Genomic DNA, 20,114 nt, shown 5'->3' on the forward strand with positions numbered 1-20,114 from the left:
GCTGGATCCTTAACCCACTGAGCAAGGCCAGGGATCAAACCTGTGTCTTCATGGATCCTAGTTGCGTTCGTTAACCACTGAGCCATGATGGGAACTCCAAGTTAAGCAATTAATTTTTTTTTTCTTTTTGTCTTTTGTCTTTTTTAGGGCCACACCCGCAGCATATGGAGGTTCCCAGGCTAGGGGTTGAATTGGAGCTGTTGCCGTCAGCCTATACCACAGCCACAGCAATGCGAGATCTGAGCCACATCTTCGACCTACACCACAGCTCACAGCAACGCGAGATACTTAACCCACTGAGCGAGGCCGGGGATCGAACCTGCAACCTCATGGTTCCTAGTTGGATTTGTCTCTGCTGTGCCATGACGAGAACTCCAGCAATTAATTTTTAATGGGGGGCTGGGACCTCTTAAAAAATTAGTCCCTAAAGACTTTATAAATATTTTTATTGCACTCTTTCAAATGTGCATAACATGTGACCGATCTGTATTTTGAGGGTCTACTGTGTACCGGAAGGGGGCTCAAATGTTCCCTGTCCCAGGTCCCTGGGGATCTGAAGAGTCCACCTCTTTGTCAGGGCTCATGACCACTGTTGCTCCCCACAGGCTTGTGTGTGCCCCCTGCCCTGCACAGCCATGGCCCTGGTCAGCATCAACCAGCTTCCCGAGAGCATCCTGCTGGAGGTGTTCACTCACCTGCCCGCCCGCCAGCTGCTGCTGAACTGCCGCCCCGTCTGCAGCCTCTGGCGTGACCTCATTGACCTCGTGACCCTCTGGAAGCGCAAATGCCTATGTGAGGGCTTCGTCGCTGAGGACTGGGACCAGCCCGTGGCCGACTGGAAGGTCTTCTACTTTCTGTGCAGCCTCCGCAGGAACCTCCTGCGCAACCCGTGTGCTGAAGGTGGGCTGGCACCTCCCTTTCCTTAACCTCAGGGCCTTTGCACTTGCTGTTCCCATGCTACCCGGAATGTTCTCTCAACCCCTAACACCAATCACGATCCCTTGGTCCCTCTCCTTGTTCTTCGGATCTCAGTTCAGAGATGTGCCCTGATCTCCCATCTGCACACAGTGCTCCCCCACTCTGTCACATCACCCCACTTCCTTCACAGCACTGGCTATAACCTGTCATTACTAAATGTCTTTTCTTGTTTTTTGTGTTTTTTAATCTCTGCCACAAATTTCAAGTTCTCGGGGCCTGATGGGTCTTGCCCCTCTGCACCCCGTGTCCTCATAGCAGGTGCTCAGACACGTTTGTTGGATGAATGAACACAGTATAGACCCCCTTCCCCGTGGTTCAGTTCATGCCGCTGACGGACGCTGAGGGTGGGCTTCCTCTGTGCCAGACACTAGTCTGAGGTCTTTACAAATGTCACTGTCATCCCGTTACCCCATGATAACAGAAGAAAGTGAAGAACTACAGGCACATGGTTTGAGGCGCCTACTTTTGCTTACTTTCTCTTATATTCGCCAGGGCTTTTATTTCATTTGTTTATCATACATCATGCTTCTCATTGGGGTATGGCTAGGTTGATTAAGAGGCATAGTTTGGGAGTTCCCATTGTGGCTCAGCAGGTTAAGAACACAACTAGGATCCATGAGGATGTAGTTTTGATCCCTGGCCTTGCTCAGTGGGTTAAGAATCTGGCATTGCTATGGCTGTGGCGTAGGCCGGCAGCTGCGGCTCCAATTCACCCCCTAGCCAGAGAGCTTCCATGTATCACAGGTGGGGCCTTAAAAAGAAAAGGTAAATAAAGAGGCATAGTTTGCACACTTAGAATCCCTTTCACATCTGTTTTATCTTTTTATCCTCAAGAGCATCCCCACATAAGGAAGGCTGGCTCTGTTTTATAATGGGGAGCGTGAGGTTCCCCAAGATAAGCGTCCTGCCCAAAGATCTAGAACTGCCTAGTGTCTGGGGTCTGGTCCGGACTGTTGAAGGCCCTCAGGCTCCTCTAAGAGGCCCTGTAGACAGTACCCCAGACCCTCAGGCTCCTCACCTCCCCCAAATTCTGCTTAGAAGCTGCCCAGCCAGCCTGGGCCGCTAGCTCAGCTCACACAGCCATGCAGAGCCAGCCCCCCAGCCTTGCTCAGCTCTCCCTCTGGGCCTGCACTGGGCACTAGCCCAGCTCTCGGGCTTCTGACTTACTCCTCTGGTTCTCCAGTGGGGGCCCCCAGGACACCTGGGGAATGGATGTGGGCTCCTAGGAGACGGAGCAAGGGACTAATTTGGAGAGGTTCCCCTGGTGATTGTTCTGGAAAGCCTGGGTGGAGAAGCACTGTTGTTTCCTGAGGTTCTCAGCTCAATCTGAAGGGGGGAGATGAGGACAGCCCGGCCCTCCAAACCTGCCAGGCCAACCTGGGAGGGATCCTGCCACGAATATGGGGGGACTACATGCCACCAACCCACGGGATGCCTGACCTCCAAGTCATTCCTCCTCCATGGGTATAGGGGGTCCAAGGGGCACAGTAGGTTCCCACGACCCACCAGCAAACCCCTCAGCTCTCACTTGTGCAGTTAACCCCCTGGACGCTGGCGTCAGGGGGGTGTCACTCATCTAGCAAGTGGTCTGAGTTGGGATGAACTCACATTACCTCCACTGGCCCTTCATAGCATAAGGGTTCGTGAACCAGAACTTTTCCCAGAGCCCCTCGGCAACAGGGAAGCAAGAAAAGGTTGGTTCAGAATTTCCAAGCACACTTTTTTTTTTCTTGTCTTTTGTCTTTTTAGGGCCAAACTCACAGCATACGGAGGTTCCCAGGCTAGAGGTCTAATCGGAGCTGTAGCCGCCAGCCTACACCCCAGCCACAGCAACACGGGATCCAAGCCGCATCTGCAACCTACACCGCAGCTCACAGCAACGCCAGATCCTTAACCCACTGAGCGAGGCCATGGATCGAACCTGCAGCCTCATGGATGCTAGTCGGGTCGTTAACCACTGACCCACAATGGGAACTCCTTTTTCTTCTTCCTTTTCTTCCCCAGCTTTGCGTGAGGCGTTGAGCTGGTCAGGGACAAAAGAGGAGAGAGAGGGTCCCGGATCAGAGCTGACTGGGGACACTAGTGGGCATGTGGCGGCAGAGGGGAGCATTATAGCGTGGCTCCTGGGGCACCATGGGGCACACACCTTGCTGTCCTAGCCTCACCCCCTCCCACCAGGGACCAGACTAGACATTCACACGGGATGTCACCTGGGCTTCTGCTCTTCTCAGATGATATGACGTCCTGGAAAATTGACTCCAACGGGGGGAACCACTGGAAGGTGGAGAGCCTCCCTGGAGCCCATGGCACAGATTTTCCTGACTCCAAAGTCAAGAAGTACTTCGTCACATCTTACGGGTAAGAAAAACCGAACCCAGAAGCTGCGTGGAGGGGCGTGGGGGTCCAGGCCAAAGTCAGGGCCTGGCTGTGAAGCTGGAGGGAGGGGGCTTCCAAAACCAGCTCAGCATCTACTGCTTCCTGGAGTGGGAGTCGCCTCAGTGGCTGGATTAAGGTGCCATGGGGGTGGAGGGCAATTTGAGGAGCCCCGCCAGGGGGTGAGGGTAAGTTGGGGTGGTACAGGGAGTTCCCCAAGGCCCCCTCCTTGGGACCCCAGGAGGGAGACTGGGCCGAGGGACTGGGATCAGAGGCCACCCAGGCCCAGGTGGGCCTGTAGAGAGGCGGGGGACAGAGTCAGCAGCGCCAGCGGTTGTCCTGCAGTGGGCCCCGGGTGCTGCTGGACCCCCGGAATCCCCTGCCCGGGTCTGGGCTGTGCCCAGGAACACACGCTTTTTCCTTCCGCCCCCAGCATGTGCCTCAAGTCCCAGCTGATAGACCTTAAAGCTGAGGGCTACTGGGAAGAGCTGCTGGACAAGTTCCGGCCAGACATCGTGGTCAAGGACTGGTGAGCCCACCCTCCGTCTCCCTCCCTCTGCTCCTCCTGAGAACCCCGTAGGCAGTGCCCCGCAGTGTCCTGGGGCTGCGGCTGTTCCCCCCCACCCCCCGCCGCCCCCAACAGACCCAGCACTTATCCCTCCAACACCCAGCGTCCCCCACCACCCTGCATCCGCAGAGGTTCACCCCGCTTTACTGGGGGCGGGGCTGAGGCTCCCAGATGCGCTGTCACAAATGCCACCCTGCACCTCACAGACACGCACATGCCTCCCAGGCTCTTCTGTCTCCTCCGCCCCTATTCACTGTTCAGCCCAGACTCTATCTCAGGCTCCTACTCTGTGCCCAGAGCTTTGCAAGGCTCTAGCTTAGCCCAGGGAGAAGCAGGACCCCGGTTCCAGCCAGGCCCAAGGCCACCACTCAGGGTGGAAGGTTAGGGTTTGAGTGGCGTGCAGAGCTGCAGGGGGCGGGGGTGCAGGGGGGCTGACCAGAGGGTGGGCTCTATGCCCGCCCCCATCACACAGCCCACCCCACCCCACCCCCAGATCTCCAGTATGACATAGAGGTGACAGATCCAACTGACCACAGAGAGAGCCTTTTGCTCCTTATTCTTCACTGGAACTCCCCAAACAGTTGTCCCTTTTCTCTGATGGGGTCACTGAGGCCCAGTGCAGATAGACTGCTTACCCCCAGGCCACAGGGAGCGCTGAAGCCAGATGGGCCTCATGGACAGAGCGGGGAAATGAAACTTGGGGCTCCAATTTGCCAGCCTGCTGCCCGCCCGCCTCCGGGGCCAGCTGTCTTGGGGTGCACAGTCCTAAGCCCCGTCCTCCCCCAGGTTCGCCGCCAGAGCAGACTGTGGCTGCACCTACCACATCCGAGTACAGCTGGCCTCCGCTGACTACATCGTCCTGGCCTCCTTCGAGCCCCCGCCTGTGACCATCCCTCAGTGGAACGATGCCAGGTGGACAGAGGTGAGGCCTCATGTGCTGGCCCCTGGCCCCCCCTCTCCTGCCCCCACCCCCAGCTTCTCTCGAGGCAGGAAAAAGGGCAGCCCCCAGTCCTCTGCCCAGAGGTCCTGCCTTCTGGTCGGGAGGCCCTCCTTTGCAGGACCTGGCCCCACCCCTTCCCTCTCCTGTGCAGTGGTCATCCTGTCTCTTCTGGTCCTGGTGGTCACTTCCTGTCCCCTCCCCCTCTAGGTCTCCCACACCTTCTCGGATTACCCTCCAGGTGTCCGCCACATCCTCTTCCAGCATGGGGGCAAGGACACCCAGTACTGGGCAGGCTGGTACGGGCCCCGGGTCACCAACAGCAGCATCATCGTCAGCCACAGGATGAGCAGGAGCCCAGCCCCCTCGGTCGTACAGCCTTAGCCCATGCAGGGGCCAAGGGAGGCCACCCCCCCTCCCTTCCCCACTCCTTCCCCAGAGGCCCTCCTGACAGTCAGCCATGCATCTGTCCTCTGTCCAGGCCAGCCGAGCACCAAGGGTCACCTCCAGGCAAGGGCTGAGCCAGCAGCAGGCAGTAAGGTCCCTGCCCCGGCCCCAGCCTAGGCCAGACCCACCAGTCTGTGAACTTACTGTCACGCAGCTCTGATATCTTGTTGTAATAAATGTTTTCAATAAAAGTAGCCTGGGGTTGGGTCTAGGGGTGAGGGCACAAGGTCCTTAGCACTTTGGCAGAGAAGCAGCACCCCCCTCAATCCCGGGTAGTGACAGCCCGGCTCAGCCTGGGGGCTCTTTATTGAAACAACTCACAGCATAGCATTTGAGACAGCACTGGCAGCCGGGTCCCAGGAGGCTGAGAAACTGAGGTCTCAGCCCCCTTCACTGCCCTCCTGGGAGGGTCCCTCCATGCAGGCAGCCAGGCCTGAGCAGCCCCAACCTGGAGGGTGGGTGGTCCACACACAGAGGCGATAAGAGCACTTGGAGTCAGGGTGGCCCTGCAGCACTGCCCTAGGCTGGGCCCCCCGAAGTCCGACAGCTGCGGCATCCACGGGGTGGGGGGTGGGGCAGGCACACCCTCAGCTGCTTTTATGAGCTCGCTCTTCCACGTACAGCTGCATCTGATGGACAGGAACGAACAACCAAGGTCAGGTGGACGGCCCGGGCACCTCCAATGGAGAATCAATCCCCGGGGTCTCTGCCAAGGGTGGGACTGTGTGGCCCCAGCCAGGGGTTAAGGAAAGAGGGAATTGGGAGCCTTACACCGGCCTGCCCCCAAGCCTGGATCCACAAGCCCTCGGGCCAGGCCTCAGCATACCCTAAATAAAGCGAATTCGGGCCCCAAGCATCTCACCTTTAAGATGTCTGACGTCATGGTTTTTAGGGGTATCAGTCGGGGGTCGTGCATGTGGACATCCTGCTCGTCTGCCAGGATCCAGGGGAAGTCCTGGGAAGGGGACCAAGGCAGGAGGACGGGCTGGCTATGACCTGCCATCACTTTGCTACCTCCCCCCCTTCCAGAGCTGGGGCCCTCAGACTTCAGGGATTATTAGAATCACCAGGGAACCACCAGCAGTGCAGAGTCCCAGGTTCCTCCATGGGAGAGGCTAAGCCTGAAGACCTGAGCTGGGCTGGGAGCCCAAGCGATTTAACAAGCCCCTAAACAGCAGTTCTGAAACTAGATCAAGGATCCCTCTTCCCTGGGTACCCCTGCCGAGCTGGTGGCTCACCCCCCTCTTAGGGCTGGGTGCTCAGGTGGGGCGATGACAAGCAGGTGGCCACAGAGCTGGCACACAGTGAGAGCGTCCCCTCACCCCTTTAAGGCAGCTCCTGAGCACCCTGCTATAGGTCCCGGAAGAGACGTGGCAAGCGTGCTGACCTAACAAAGCCTCTTGGTGGCTGCCATAAGCAGTGCAGTGAGTGTCCTGCCGTGGGCCGCGCTCCTGCTCGCTCGGAATTCTGGCTTTCAGAGCCTCCCAGCTGCCTCCCCGCCCCCCGTCCCACACCAGACTCATCTCACCTTGATGACCTGGATCTTCTCCATGTTGCGAGTGGCAGCCTCTCTCGTGTGCACTAAGACTGTGAAGGTACAGCCTAAAAGAGGCCAGAGTTTGGTCAAGGCTGGGCCACCCCATGCCTGCCACTGGGCACAGCCTCTTCCCACCTCCCTAGCTGGCTCGGCAGCCCCGTCGAGCAGAGTGTAAACCCAGTGCTCAGAAAAGACGCAGTCAAGGGGGAGACTGAAGCCCAGGTGGGGTCAATCAGGGAAACTTCCTGGAGGAGGTGGGCTTTTGGAGGGGTTCCAAAAGGCAGGAAGGAAGAGATTGGGCTTAGTGCAGCCAACCAGGGACCTGGGGCCGGAGTCCAACACAGGTAGCCATGGAACTGCCCAGGGAAGAGGGGGTGGAGGGGAGCACACCTGGGGGGTTGTGGTCCAGGACAGCATCGCACACACTGATCTTCAGGATGAAGGCTCGGAGCAGCTGCTCCACGTGAGACAGCAGGGAGTCGGAACTGGAGAGGAGAGAAGAGAGTCTCCCCTCACACGGGTGCCCCCCTCCCATCCGCAGGCAGTCAACCCGGAAGCTGCCTTGGGGGTGCAGAGCCCCAGTGCTTCTGAGTGTGTTGACTTCTGAGGGCCTAGCTACCTGTCTCCACACAGTTAAAATCAGCGGGGGAGTTTAAAACCAATGCTGAGCCCCATCCCAGACTAATGAAGTCAGAATGGGGGGGGCCAGGGGGGCTTAGAACCCCAATAAGTTGTTCTAACATGCAGCCCAGCCTGAGAACCAGGACACCAAGCCTGGAAGGGACAGGGCTTGCCCAAGGCCACACAGCAAGTGAGGACAGAGTCTAGGGCCCTGACCTCACCATAGGAGGCCAAGAGCTGACCAGCCAACACACCCGCCCAAGGTCAACTTCTAGTTGACTGTGGACCAGGAAGTCAGGAACCGGGTCTGCATCCTGGCCCTGCCGCCACTGACCAGGTCAGGGTCATCTCCCTGGACCTTAGTTTCTATAGGTTGTATAGAATGAGGTCGGGGGAATTGCCTGGTGGCCTAGTGGGTTCAGGATCAGATGTTGTCACTGCTGTGGCATGTGGTTTGATCCCTGGCCAGGGAGCTTCCACAAAAAACATAAAATAAAATGAGACTGGGACTAGCCGTTCGCCAGCGGTGTGATTTTCCCGGTGTGATGAGAAGGGTCTCCCTGTGACTCAGCCACCAAGAGGCTTTGTTAGGTCAGCACGCTTGCCATGTCTCCTCCGGGACCTATAGCAGGGTGCTCAGGAGCTGCCTTAAAGGGGTGAGGGGAGGGGCGAGCAAGGCGGCGCACCTGATGGACAGCAGCGGAGGCTGGGTGATTTCAAAGACGAATTTCTCCACTGGGCGGTGCTCTTTGTCCAAAATCACCACCACCACTTTCTCCACATCATTCTGCAAGGACAGAATCCTCTATTCCAGAACTGGACACCCACCCCACCCCCCGGCACCCCTCCCTGCCCAGGGAAGGATGGGAAAGGCACACTCGCAGCCCTGTTCAGCTGCCAGGCCCAGAGTCCCTCAGAGCCCAGGAGGAATGAGAAGCTGAAGTGGGCAACCCAGACACATGTGGGGCCTGCGGGGAGGAGAGGATGCCTGGGCCCCGGGGGGGTGCCAGGACATCTCAGAGAGCAAAACCAGATAAAAAAAGACCATGAGAGGGAGTTCCTGTTGTGGCTCAGGGTCAACGAACCGACTAGAATCCATGAGGGTTCGGGTTTGATCCCTGGCCTTGCTCAGTGGGTTAAGGATCCTGCATTGCTGTGAGCTGTGATGTAGGTCACAGACGCGGCTTGAATCCCGCATTGCTGTGGCTATGGTATAGACCAGCAGCTGCAGCTCCGATTCGACCCCTAGCCTGGGAACCTCCATATGCCACAGGTGCAGCCCTAAAAAGCAAAAAAAAAAAGAAAAAGAAAAGAAAAGAACATGTGAGAAGAACCCAAAACCCTCCAGGGCCAACTCCACTAAAGCCAGCATGCCCTTTGTGTGCCCACATGCCCCAGGTCCTGTCCCTGGGCGGGGGGTCTCCAGAGTGCAGGGAATAGGCTTCTGGGTGTTAAGAGTCACAGGGCCTCCACATGGTTCCGGCATCACCCGCTCCCAGCACTGGGGGTGACGTGGGCTAAGGGGCCCGGTGCCCTCACCTTCTCCAGGAGCGGCTTGACGCAGTGCAGTGTGTCCTGGATATACTGGTTCAGCTCCGGGTGACAGGACATCTGCACACAACCCCATGATGGCTGGTGAGGCCACAGCACTGACGGGGAAACCACTGGACAACCCCTCCAGGAGCCTAAGGCCCTATCTGCTTTTGGAGAGAGGCCCAGCGGTTCCCTAGGGCTCCCCACCCAAGAGACAGACTTCCCATCATGGGGCTAAGAACTCAATAATCCACAGAGAGAGAGAAGCTAGGAGATCCTAAGATTTCGGTCTCAACATCAGCATTTAATATGGCATTAGGTGTCCCCAATGTGGGGTCACTGAGCTACTCCAGATTCTGAGAAGTCCCCACATTGTGACATTTGGGCATACAGGCATTTTTCCAGAGAAGGGATCCAGAAACTTAATTTTCAAACATTAAGAATCTGGAATTTAGGGGAGGTCCCTGGTGGTCTTGTGGATAGGAGTCTACATTTTTGCCACTGCAGCCGGGGTTTGATCCCTGGTCTGGGAACTAAGATCCCACATCAAGCCACTGAATGCCGCAGTGGCAAAAAAAAAAAAAAAAAAATCTGGAATTTAGGAGCTGTATGGCCTCAGGCTTAACTTTTCTGGGCTTTAGTTACTTCCCCTGTGGAACAGCTCATAGAGAAAAAGTGAGGATTATGAGACTGATGTGCTGCCTACTGCGCTAAGGAGGCAACTAGGAAAAAGTGAGGATTAAGTGAGATAAGTACCTAGTACACAGTGGGTGCTCAGTAAGTGCTGATTCTTTTTTTCCTATTCCTTGTATATCCTTTAAGCTTCCACCACCTTCCAGTATTCGGTCATTTGTCCTAATATTTACTGAGTGCTGCTAAGGGGCAGGCACTTCTAGAGACTGGAAATAGAGTAGCATATATTTACTGCTTTGTCTGCTTTTTAACCTAAAACAACGCATTACAATTAGGGTACATGAGAGGAGAAGGTAGGTGCCTGAGGTTTATAGGAATCCCCTCCCCAAACCAACCATTCACCAACCTCAGGAGACCTTTAAAGTACAAAGACAGTGGGGTACGGGGGTGCTCTAATGGGAGGGCCTGGTCCCTAACTTCTGGCAAAGGGAAGTCCCAATTCAGTGGGGATGGAAGGAAATGCCATGGGAGGAAGGGGTGGGAGCTTGTCAGGCTAACAGAAGCTGCCACCAGGCTGCTGGGGAAGTCAAAGTCAAGGCCAGGCTGCTGGGGAAGGAGGGGGATAAGCTTGAAGATGGAAGAGCGTTAACCCCCCCTACACACTATGATTTGGGGTGCAACGAGCCTGGCTGTGGGGGCTCACCTGGACGGGCACGTTGTACTTCTTACGTTTCTGGAAGATGCCCACCGGGTAGACCTCACGCACGTAGAGGATCAGGTGCACGGCCACCTCCAGGAACTCGCAAAGCACGTCGGCCACCACTGCGAAGGGGCAGAACCCGGTGCGCTCGGGGAAGCCCGCCAGCCCAGGCCCTCTCTGGGCCCCCCGACCCCAGGTCCGCAAGTCCAGCCTCCCTACCTTGACCAAAGTTGAGGTCCTGTCTCGTGATCGTGGTCATCCTTCCGGACACCTGGGGGTGGGGCAGGAGTGGAAGCTAGTTCCAAAGGCCCAGGCAGCCGCAGGGCCCACCCGCCCCCACTACCCCTCCCCTCCTTTTGGAGCGGGGGGGATCGAGGCGGGACGCCCCTCCCTTCACACAGAACCAGGGCAGCTGGGAAGGAGCCCCCAAGCTGGCGTCAGAACTCAGAGGCATCAGCTGCGCCTCGATCACTGGCCTCTGTCCACTGGTCACCACGCCCTGCAGTCTCGTGGTGTGGGGTGGGGGTTAAGAAGAGGCCAGAACTGTGCCTGCATAAAGGGCACCGCCGCGGCCGCAGAGAGAACAACTGGATGCGCAGGGCCGAGAGCGCAAAGCGGGGATTCACGGAAAGCGAAACTAGACTAGAATAAGACTTCGCCCCCTGCCTGGCTGGATCCTCCCCAGAGGGAATCTCGCCCCTCTCTCTCTCTCTCCCGGTACCGGCTCCGGCCTCGATTCCCGGGTCGGGGCCAGGCCCCCGGGAGAGTAACCGCCGACCGGTTCACTCGCGCCTCCCGCTCAACCCGCCGCCAGGGCGCCGCTCGGTGACGTCCGCGGCGCTCCAGTGGGTCCTAGCGCCGGCTTTCAGCCACGCCCACTCCCCCGCGCAGCCAACCAAGGGTGCGGGAGGGAGTGGCCGACGGGGGGCGGGGCTTTGGAGGGGCGGGGCCCCGTCTGGATTGTGATCCCAAGACCCAAGAGAGCGAGTACTGAGCTACGCCGCTTCCTTTCAGTTTTGGGTGGGCGCGAAAAAAGACGACTTTGGTCTCCCCACCGAATGGCTCCGTATTTTCCTCCCCAGGGCATTTCTCTCGCTTTAAGAGGCGCGGGAAGTGGGCGGGTAGGTGTTGCTGATGAAAGCCAGGTGGAGGGCACAGCGGGGCACTATGGACAGCGACATCTACCGCTAGCTCCGGAGTCACCATCCCCGGAACCTCAGCTGCCCAACCGAAAGCGAATCCGCCGGCTCCGGGGCGGGGACTGGGAAGGCTGGCACCGGGGACGTCCCCACCCCCACCCGGAACCTAAATGCTGCCTATCTTGACCTCCCAAGAAGATAAAACCTCCGGAGCAGTGCAGCGTAACAATAGCTAACATTTATAGAGGTCTAGCCACGTGCCGGGGACTGGGCTAAGTGTGTCTGTGCATTAGTCACCAAATTCTCAAAGCAATTCCATGCGACAGTTGCTATGATTGTCTCGGTTTTACAGAGGAGCCAAACGAGGTTCAAGGGTGAAGTAGCCTACGCGAGTTACCCAGCTTTTGGGGGAGGGTGTGCGCAGGGTTGACTCCTGCCATTACACTTTATAGCTCGGAAGTTCCCCAGAGCCATGGACTCTGAAGGACTGAGAGGACCATGGGAATAATAATAATAATAATATTAATAATATTGATTAATAATTACTAAGGCAGATTGAGCACTTACTATGTTTAACCACTGATTTCTTTAATTCTCTCATTAGCCCTAGGAGCTAAGCCTCCATTTTATAGTCCTACTTTAGAGATGGTAAAACAGGCTCAGAGATGTTCCCTAATTTGCCAAAATCACACAGCTGGACTACAAACCCAGTTCCAACTTCTACTTTAACTCCCAGGCTTCAATTTATTTTCAGCCCATTTTACAGGTGGAAAAACTAAGGTCGGAGAAGTGGCTTCAGAATTACAAGCAGCATAGCAGGGCCAGAAATCTGGGGATCTTGTTTCTGACCTCCAGGAAGACAAAAGCCTGTTAAGAGTCATAAACCCATCTGTTGTACACGGATCTAGCCAGGAATGCTTACCATTTACTGCTCAGTACTGCAGACCTGCACCGCCTTCACCCCAGATGCTTTCAAGCCTGCATTTACACACTTCTAATGGGTGGGGGCAGGGAAGAGAATAAGTAACCTGACCCTGGAAGCCAAGAACCCCAGCAGAGCCTTTCTCTAAAGCAGTCTTCGGAAATCCTCCTCAGAATCCCCGGGGAGCCCATTAAATCCCTGGAACCTGGACTTCCCTGACCTACTGGATCAGTCAGAGTGCAGAGCAGAGCACTGGCCCTTTAACAAGCTCCCAGGGACCCTGATGCCTAAGAAAGTGTGGGAATTGCAACCACCATGGTTTGGACTTTTCCAGAGAAAGTCTCCATTTCATAAAATTGCAATGCTGAACCTAAAGGAATGGATGATTTATTTCAGAAATGGATGCACCTGGCAGAACGTTTTGGTCATAGCAACTCTTCTCAAGACCTGGGGACCCTCCCCCTGTCATGTAGGAACCAGCTGAGCAGCTCCCCGTCTTGTAGAAAAGTGTCCCCTGGCTCCTTGAGATTTAATTACTGTAGATGCTTTGAAAACTGGTGGAAACTGCCCCTCCCTGGAGGCTGCTCAATGCAGCATTTTCATTGGTAACAGAAAGTGGCGCTCTTAAGGGGGCAGTTCCTTGAAAAGGGTCCCTTAGGACTGGGGTCTAGTGTGGAGAAGCTCAGAGCCCAGCTACTCCTATGGGATGACCTCCAAGGCACAGGGTGGGTGACATGGGGGCTCGTGCCAGGCATTCCTTCCATGGGTCCTAAGCCCCAGCCCCCACCCCTATACCAAGATGACACAGTACAAGCCACCCACAGGCCTCCTGCCACACAGAGCTAAAGACCTTCAGAGAAACCTTGGTGGACAGACACCCCAGCACTCCTATTTTTTCCAGTGGGGAAACTGAGATCCCAACATCCTGGTTCAACCCTGGGGTCGCCCTTGTCGACTAGAAACTGGATAAAAATGCCTAAGTGTAGGGCTTTGGATTCAGAGCCAGCCATAAACGGAGGAAGGGGGGCTAGGAGACAGATGAGGAGGGATCGCGCTGATCTGACCCCAACCCCCAGAAGGCCTCCATGTCATTTGTGAAAGGAACAGTCTGGACAGATGTTCCTAAACTTCTGACGGCCTTGGTTTCCATGGGGACCAAGAAGCTGGGGATGGGGCAGAGGGAGGGGGCTGAATCAGCTTGGGGCCATAGGGGAGCTCTGGGAAAAGTTATCTGTCATTTCCATCCAGCCAGCATCTGGTTTTTCATATCTTAATCACATCAGCATGATGGATGGTCAAGGGACCGAGATTACATTATGGGATTAATTTATTACATTTTTGCATAGCCATTTGCTGGGAGACTGGTTTTCAAAGTTATTTGCATATTCCTCGCCACAAGGATAATGTGTAGGAGGGCACGTGGGAGGGAAGGATGGATGTTTAGGATGAGAGAGAGCTTATTTGCCAACTGAAGCAGCCTCCTAAGAGTCTGCCATGGGCTGGAGAGAAAATCACTCCCTAGAGACATTTAAATTGAAACTAAGAGGAGGTGAGATGCAAGCAAGGTTGGCAAAGACTAAGGCCTGCCTGGATGAAAGAGGATTCCCGGTCTTCACTGAACAACACGCACTGAGTGGACAGGATCGAACAGCAAGCAGTGAAGTGGCCTGATCCTTCCTGATCCCTCCCCAGACGCTTCCAAAGTCGTACCATTCCCACCAGGCTGGTCACCTGACATATCTTCCATCTCATCCCTGCCTAAGGTTCCAGGACACCAGACACAGGGAGACAGGAGGAGCCTGAGTCTGCCACACATAGCCGGGTGACAATCCCACTGATACCATGATGCTCAGGGGCCCTTTAGGACACCCCCTGAGCAGAGACCCAGCCTCATTCATTCCCTCAGTCCAGCACCTCACCAGTGCCTCGTCAAATCCAGGTTCTGAACGAATATGGGTTTTTTGGTTGCTGCTTTAAAAAGATATTTATTTATTTTGTTTTTTATGGCTGCACCTGCGGCACATGGAAGTTCCCAAGCTAGGGTTCAAATCTGAGCTACAGCTGCCAGCCTACACCACAGCTACAGCAACGTGGGAGCCGAGCCGTGTCTTCGACCTACGCCACGGCTCACGGCAACACTGGATCCTTAACCCACTGAGCAAGGCCAAGGATCGAACCTGCGTCCTCATGGATATTAGTCAGATTCTTAACTCACTGAGCCACAACAGGAACTCCTGAACAAATGTGTGTTCAATGAGCAAAAGAAAGAATGAAAGGTGAACAGTGACTCACTGCCCGCTGCCTGACGTGAATCCTAATTTAATCCTGATTAAGAGCAGACCTCTGATTTCAGTGCTTGGGCTAGAGGCAGTGGTATGTAGAGAAGAGCTGCTTTCAAAAACAAATTCCCACAGAGTTCCCATCGTGGCTCAGTGGTTAACGAATCCAACTAGGAATGGCGAGGTTGCGGGTTCGATCCCTGGCCTTGCTCAGTGGGTTAAGGATCCGGCATTGCTGTGAACTGTGGTGTAGGTTGCAGACGCAGCTCGGATCCTGCGTTGCTGTGGCTGTGGTGTAGGCCGGCGGCTACAGCTCCGACTGGACCCCTAGCCTGGGAACCTCCATATGCCACAGGATCGGCCCTAGAAATGGCAAAAAGAAAAAAAGAAAAAAAGAAATTCCCACTCTGAACCTCATCTGTAAAATGGGATCATGGTAGCACCAATTCCATAGAGTTGAGCAAGGAGTGAATGGGATGACATTTGTAAACAATTCAAGTGCACCATGCCTGGCACATAAGTGCCCAATTAATGGCTATTGTGACAATGATATTAAGATCCACACACACACTATCTAAGCCCCTAGAGTAGACACTCTAGACCAGCCATCAGGCCTTTCAAAACCTCATCCAAAACATCCGTAGCCATGCCCCTCTCGCCGTTCTATTGCCCAAAGCAGCTGGCAGCCCCTAATGGACATGCATCCTCATGACACAAGATTCCTAATGACAAGGGGCTTCGGCTGAAGACAGGTCCTTTCCCACCCCCATCAGGCCTTCTGCTGTGAGGCCTCACCTGCACAGCTGCCCCATATCCTGGGGGCCACTGATGGCCTCGGACCCAAGCCAGAGCCCTCACCTTAGGCCAGTATCACTGGGCGGCTTCTAAGACTTCAGCCAGGGCACAGCCCCCATGCCATTCCCTCCCCGGCGCTCCGCTCACTCGCCAGTGTCACTGACCCCACGTTGGTCGGGGGGACCTCACACATCATCTCTTCTTAAACTTTGAACCTCTACCCAGAGGAATGCACAGAGATACTAAATGTTTCCTACAATTTTAAGCGTTGCTGAGCCCTCTGAAGTCATCCTGGACCACAGGGTAAGAACCCTTGATCCAGCTCAACTGCTACTTTTTAAAAATAACTGATTTATTGAGATAAAATTCACAAACCATAAAGTTCAGCCTCTTAAAGCGTGCAATTCGGTGGGTTTTAGTATAGTCACAAAGTTGTGCATCAATCACCACTAACTAATTCCAGAACATTTTCATCACTCCAGAAAGAAACACACACCTGACCCCATACCCTGGCCCCGCACATGTGAGCAGCCACGTCCCCAAATCCCCAGCCTCCCTGCCTGCAGCCACCACCAGTCTACTCCCTGTCTCGATGGACGTACTTATTCTGAACATTTCATATAACTCATACAATGCGTGGCCTTTTATGTCAAGTTTGTTTCACTTAGCATACTGCTTCTTTTTTTTTTTTGGTCATTCTGTCTTTTCTAATGCTGCACCACGGCATATGGAGGTTCCCAGGCTAGGGGTCTAATTGGAGTTATAGCCCCCGGCCTACACCACAGCCACAGCAACGCCAGATCCAAGCCGCATCTGCAACCTACACCACAGCTCACAGCAACGCCAGTTCCTTAACCCACTGAGCGAGGCCAGGGATTGAACCCACCTCCTCATGGTTCCTCGTCGGATTCATTAACCACTGAGCCATGACGGGAACTCCAACATACTGTTTTCAAGATCCATCCCGATTATGGCATGCATTGGTACTTCTTCCTTTTTGTGGTCAAATAATATTCCATTGTATAACTATGCCACATTTCATTTAACCACTCATCAGGTGATGGATATTTAGGGTGTTTCCCCTTTGGCCATTCAACCAAGGGGACACTGAGGCCCAAAATGACCCTAACCTGGATGGGACAGGAGTCCAGTTCTCTCCTAACATCTGCCATTCCCCTCAGCATCACTCTGGGAGCACGCAGAAAACAGAGAGTCCAAACATGACGAAAGATCACCCCACTGGGGAGGTGTCATCATAGCGGCGCTGGAACCAGAGGATCCAATAATTTGCTTTTGGTTCAGTGAGCGCCAGGCCACAATTTCATCCTTGACAAGGAGAATCAGGTCCCCTGTCTCCCTGCGGGGCCCAAGCCACCATCACCTTTCTCTGCCGCAGTTCCTAACTGGTCTCCCTGCTTCTGTCCACTTCCCACTGCAATCTATTCTCAACTTTGGGAATTAGAGTGAATTTGTTAAAACCTAGGTCCAGTCATGTCTCTGCTCTGCTCATAACCCCGTCCATCCTGGTGCCCACCAGGCTGGTAATATTATAATAACAACAGCAGCTCATTTTTCTAGAGCATAGCCTTGTGGGACCAGCACCTTAGAAATATTATCTCCTTCCGCAGACCATTGCACTTAATCCTTGCACCCTGAGAGTTAGGGATAATGGTGAGCTCAGAAAGGTTGGGCCACTTGCTGGAAGGGAGGGGCAAGGGCATCAGAAGAGAGGCCCAGGCTTCTTGCCTGACGACAGAGCAGAGCTCTTAAACCTCTGAGCCATAATTTGCCACACTCTGGAGAAAGAAGAGAACAGTCGAAATGGAAGCCGCTAAGCCAGCTCTGGGCAGGACTGCGGCTTCCCGGGCGCCCGCCGCACCGCTCTTTGATCTTTGCGCCGCCCCTGGCCCCACTGACCCCGCCATGAGTTATGGGGGCCGCGGGACCCATAACACAGCATTCCGGGACTCCCAGGGTCGGCAGGACGCGGCACCCTGAGCGGTGATGGATGAGCGGGCCGAGCTCTGGCTTTGTCCGGGCTGGGCCAGGTTGGGGAACATCAGACCGCTTTTGGACGGGGCGTGGCGAGAGGCGGAGTGAGTGAGTGTTTGTGTGTGTGTGTGTGTGTGTGTGTGTGTGTGTGTGTGCGCGCGCGCGCGCGCGCGTTCCGTAGAGGGATTTTTTTTTCCCTCCCTTCCCAGGATGTGTGAGTGGAAAGGAGACACTAGTACGGCCGAGTCGCACCTGGTAGCGCTCTGAAGACCCCTGTACCCCCACATCGAAGAGCGACCCCTCCCAGGGCCCCGCCCCCCCACTGAGCACACTTTTCGAGGCTACAAAGGCCGGGTGGTGCCCCGTTCCGCCTCCCTCACACCAGGCATTTCTTCCGTCCCATTTGACAGCCAAGGCGGAATAATCCTTTTGGGAAACTGCCGGCCCCTGCCCGGCCATACGCGGCCGCAGCTGAACGATCAGTTCCGATCCATTGTTGGGGTCCGCCAGGGACCCCCTGCCGTGGCCCTTTGTCGCCCGTTCCCGGCGGGGCCACTCCAGATGCGCCACCGCTGCCCGCGCCCCGCCCGTCCCACGCGCCCCGGGCCGCGTCGAGGCGGCTCTTACGCACCGGGAAGAGTGGGCCCGCCTCTCTCGGTGCCCGCACGGCCGCTCGACTGCGCCCGCCTTTGTCTACCTTCTTTGTCTGCCCCGCGCCCTCGCGGCGGCGGCGGCTAGGCCTCTGGGGAGTCGGCCCGGAACGCCGAGCGCAGCTGGCGAGGGCGCGCGGGCCGGGAGCGCGCTGGGCCGGGCCCGGCCCGGGGCTGGCCCTCGGCCGGGGGCAGCGGAGTCCGCTCCCCGCCACCCCTCCCTAGTCCCCTCCTCATGCTCCCGCCCCCTTCCTCCCGCCCGCCCCCTCCCCCTTCCTCCCAGCCCTGCTCAGCCTGGGCACATCCTCCTGCCTCCCGCGCACCTCTCCGCGCGGTCCCCGCTACACAGCTCGGCCCTCGGCTGCGCTCGGCTCCCGCAGGCGCTCGGCCCCTCGCCCCTCGGCGTCCGCCCCGCCGGCCGGACAGGTAAGGCATGGCCTTGGCCCGCCCCTGGCCCCGCCCTCCCGCCTCACCTGGCGGCGCGCCTGGACAAAGGTGGGCTACCTGGCGCGCTCAGGGGCGGGGCACGCCGGGGACTGAGGCTGGAGGTGAGGATGCTGCTTTCTTCCCTGCCCTGCGGACCCTTGGACCCGTCGGTCCGTCCGTCCGCACCTCGGCTCCTCGCCGCGCCTCCCCCCTGCTCCTGGCTCCGCTCCTGGCCTCTTCGTCCGCCCGCCTTCCGCCGGACGCTCACTTTTCCACGTTCTGACACTGCCTCGCGCGCGCCCTCGCTGCCCTCTCTCGGACGCGGTTCTCGCCCACTCTCCTCGGTATTAGCCTGCTCCCTCTGGGACATGGTCTCTCTTTGTCTCTCTGTCTCTGAGTCTCCGGGGGGGTCTCTCGGACCGGGGACCCGTCTGCCATCGTTTGAAGAAGCTTCGAAGACTCGCTGAGCCCCGAGCAAAGCTGGCAGGAGTGCCTTCTGCTCCTTTCCAGGCTGCCCAGGGGGGTAGGGTGTATTGCGGGGGGAGGAAGGTTCTAGGTTCGCCTCCCCCCACCCCCGGCCAGTGATGCTGGTGGCCTCGCGCCCTCCCATTCCCGGCCAGTTCTGAGCCCTAGTAACCCCGACGGCGGCGCTGGGCTCACTCTTCTGGCCCCGGCTCAGCCTCTCCCTCCCCATTGCCGGCTTTTCTCCAACCGCGCACCGCGGTCTCAGACGCCTGCGAGAGCCGAGGTTTGAGACGTGAGGTCTCTTGGGTTTCCCGCCAAGTCTTCTTGCCTTCCTCCACCGGATGCTCCCTCGGCCCTCGCCTCGGTCTGATCCTTCTTGCCCAGCACACTTCTCCATGCTGCCCACCTCTCAGCCTGACGGCATGCAAGAAGTGTCTCAGGACTGGTTCAGTACCATCCCTCTGGGGTGAGGCGGACGGTGGTTCTGGGAGCGATCTTGGACAAAGGAACGCACTTCTCTGAGCCTCAGTGTCCCCTTCATAAAACGGAGCTAAATTGCACCTACCTAGAAGGATGTGTGTGGAAACAGTGAAAAAAGCATATCGGATGCCAGCCGGTCACACACTTGGTGGCCATGAGGGATTCTGTAGTCCCTGGGTGGGGTGGGGATGGGGTCTCCACAGGAAGGGGGCAACTGACCAAAAATCCAAAGCTTAGAGACACTGCAGAGAAACGCGACTATGGCCCCTGCCTGGATCACAGTCACCTCCCCCTACACACTCTGACCGGCTCTTCTCTCTCTCTCCGTCCTCCCCTCTGTCTGTCCTACAGTCAGAGCTTAAAAATCAGAGTGGAACGGGTCTCCGATTTCAAACTGAGATCAATGTGGCTGTGTCAATGTTGCCAGCAGCTGGTCATTTATCATGAGGCATCCACGTGACTCATTCCCAATTCTGCATCTCTGTCTTGCACCCATTTCTCTTTCACCAGCCATCTCCTTCCCTCTGAGGAGGGGGATTGTCTTGCTGGACCCGGCACCTGCTGTGTAGTCACCCAAACCCTCTGATCATCATCTATGTCATATCACCCCAGGGGTCTGGCAGTGATGGGGGCTTAGTG

The 20,114-nt window shown here is 56.4% G+C and overlaps 2 protein-coding genes across 16 annotated transcripts in view; one reads left to right on the forward strand and one right to left on the reverse strand.

Moving 5' to 3' along the window:
• Positions 1–6,171, forward strand: part of FBXO6 (F-box protein 6) — an 18,676-nt gene extending 12,505 nt beyond the window's left edge. For all 12 annotated transcript variants that reach the window (XM_047791799.1, XM_047791806.1, XM_047791809.1 and 9 more), the window contains 5 exons: positions 606–900; positions 3,210–3,336; positions 3,785–3,880; positions 4,706–4,841; positions 5,067–6,171. In XM_047791799.1, coding sequence (XP_047647755.1) covers positions 606–900; positions 3,210–3,336; positions 3,785–3,880; positions 4,706–4,841; positions 5,067–5,240 — 828 coding nt within the window. In that variant the 3' untranslated portion in view covers positions 5,241–6,171. The remainder of the gene's footprint in view (positions 1–605; positions 901–3,209; positions 3,337–3,784; positions 3,881–4,705; positions 4,842–5,066) is intronic.
• On the reverse strand, positions 5,592–18,232 carry MAD2L2 (mitotic arrest deficient 2 like 2). Of its 4 annotated transcripts, none has more exons than XM_047791813.1 (9): positions 18,086–18,232; positions 10,547–10,598; positions 10,331–10,449; positions 9,001–9,072; positions 8,148–8,248; positions 7,231–7,325; positions 6,832–6,905; positions 6,166–6,258; positions 5,592–5,932 (listed from the first exon to the last, which is right to left on the reverse strand). In XM_047791813.1, exons 2-9 carry the CDS (start codon positions 10,584–10,586, stop codon positions 5,891–5,893), a joined length of 636 nt encoding a protein of 211 aa, XP_047647769.1. In that variant the 5' UTR covers positions 10,587–10,598; positions 18,086–18,232; the 3' UTR covers positions 5,592–5,890. The 4 variants fall into 4 exon arrangements, with proteins under 4 accessions (XP_047647769.1, XP_047647767.1, XP_047647768.1 ...); XM_047791811.1 differs by lacking the exon at positions 18,086–18,232 and adding an exon at positions 11,049–11,199; XM_047791812.1 differs by lacking the exon at positions 18,086–18,232 and adding an exon at positions 11,027–11,173.
• Between the last annotated feature and the right edge of the window lie 1,882 nt (positions 18,233–20,114).

This window comes from Phacochoerus africanus, chromosome 8, assembly GCF_016906955.1.
Source record: "Phacochoerus africanus isolate WHEZ1 chromosome 8, ROS_Pafr_v1, whole genome shotgun sequence".
Classification (NCBI taxonomy): domain Eukaryota; kingdom Metazoa; phylum Chordata; class Mammalia; order Artiodactyla; family Suidae; genus Phacochoerus; species Phacochoerus africanus.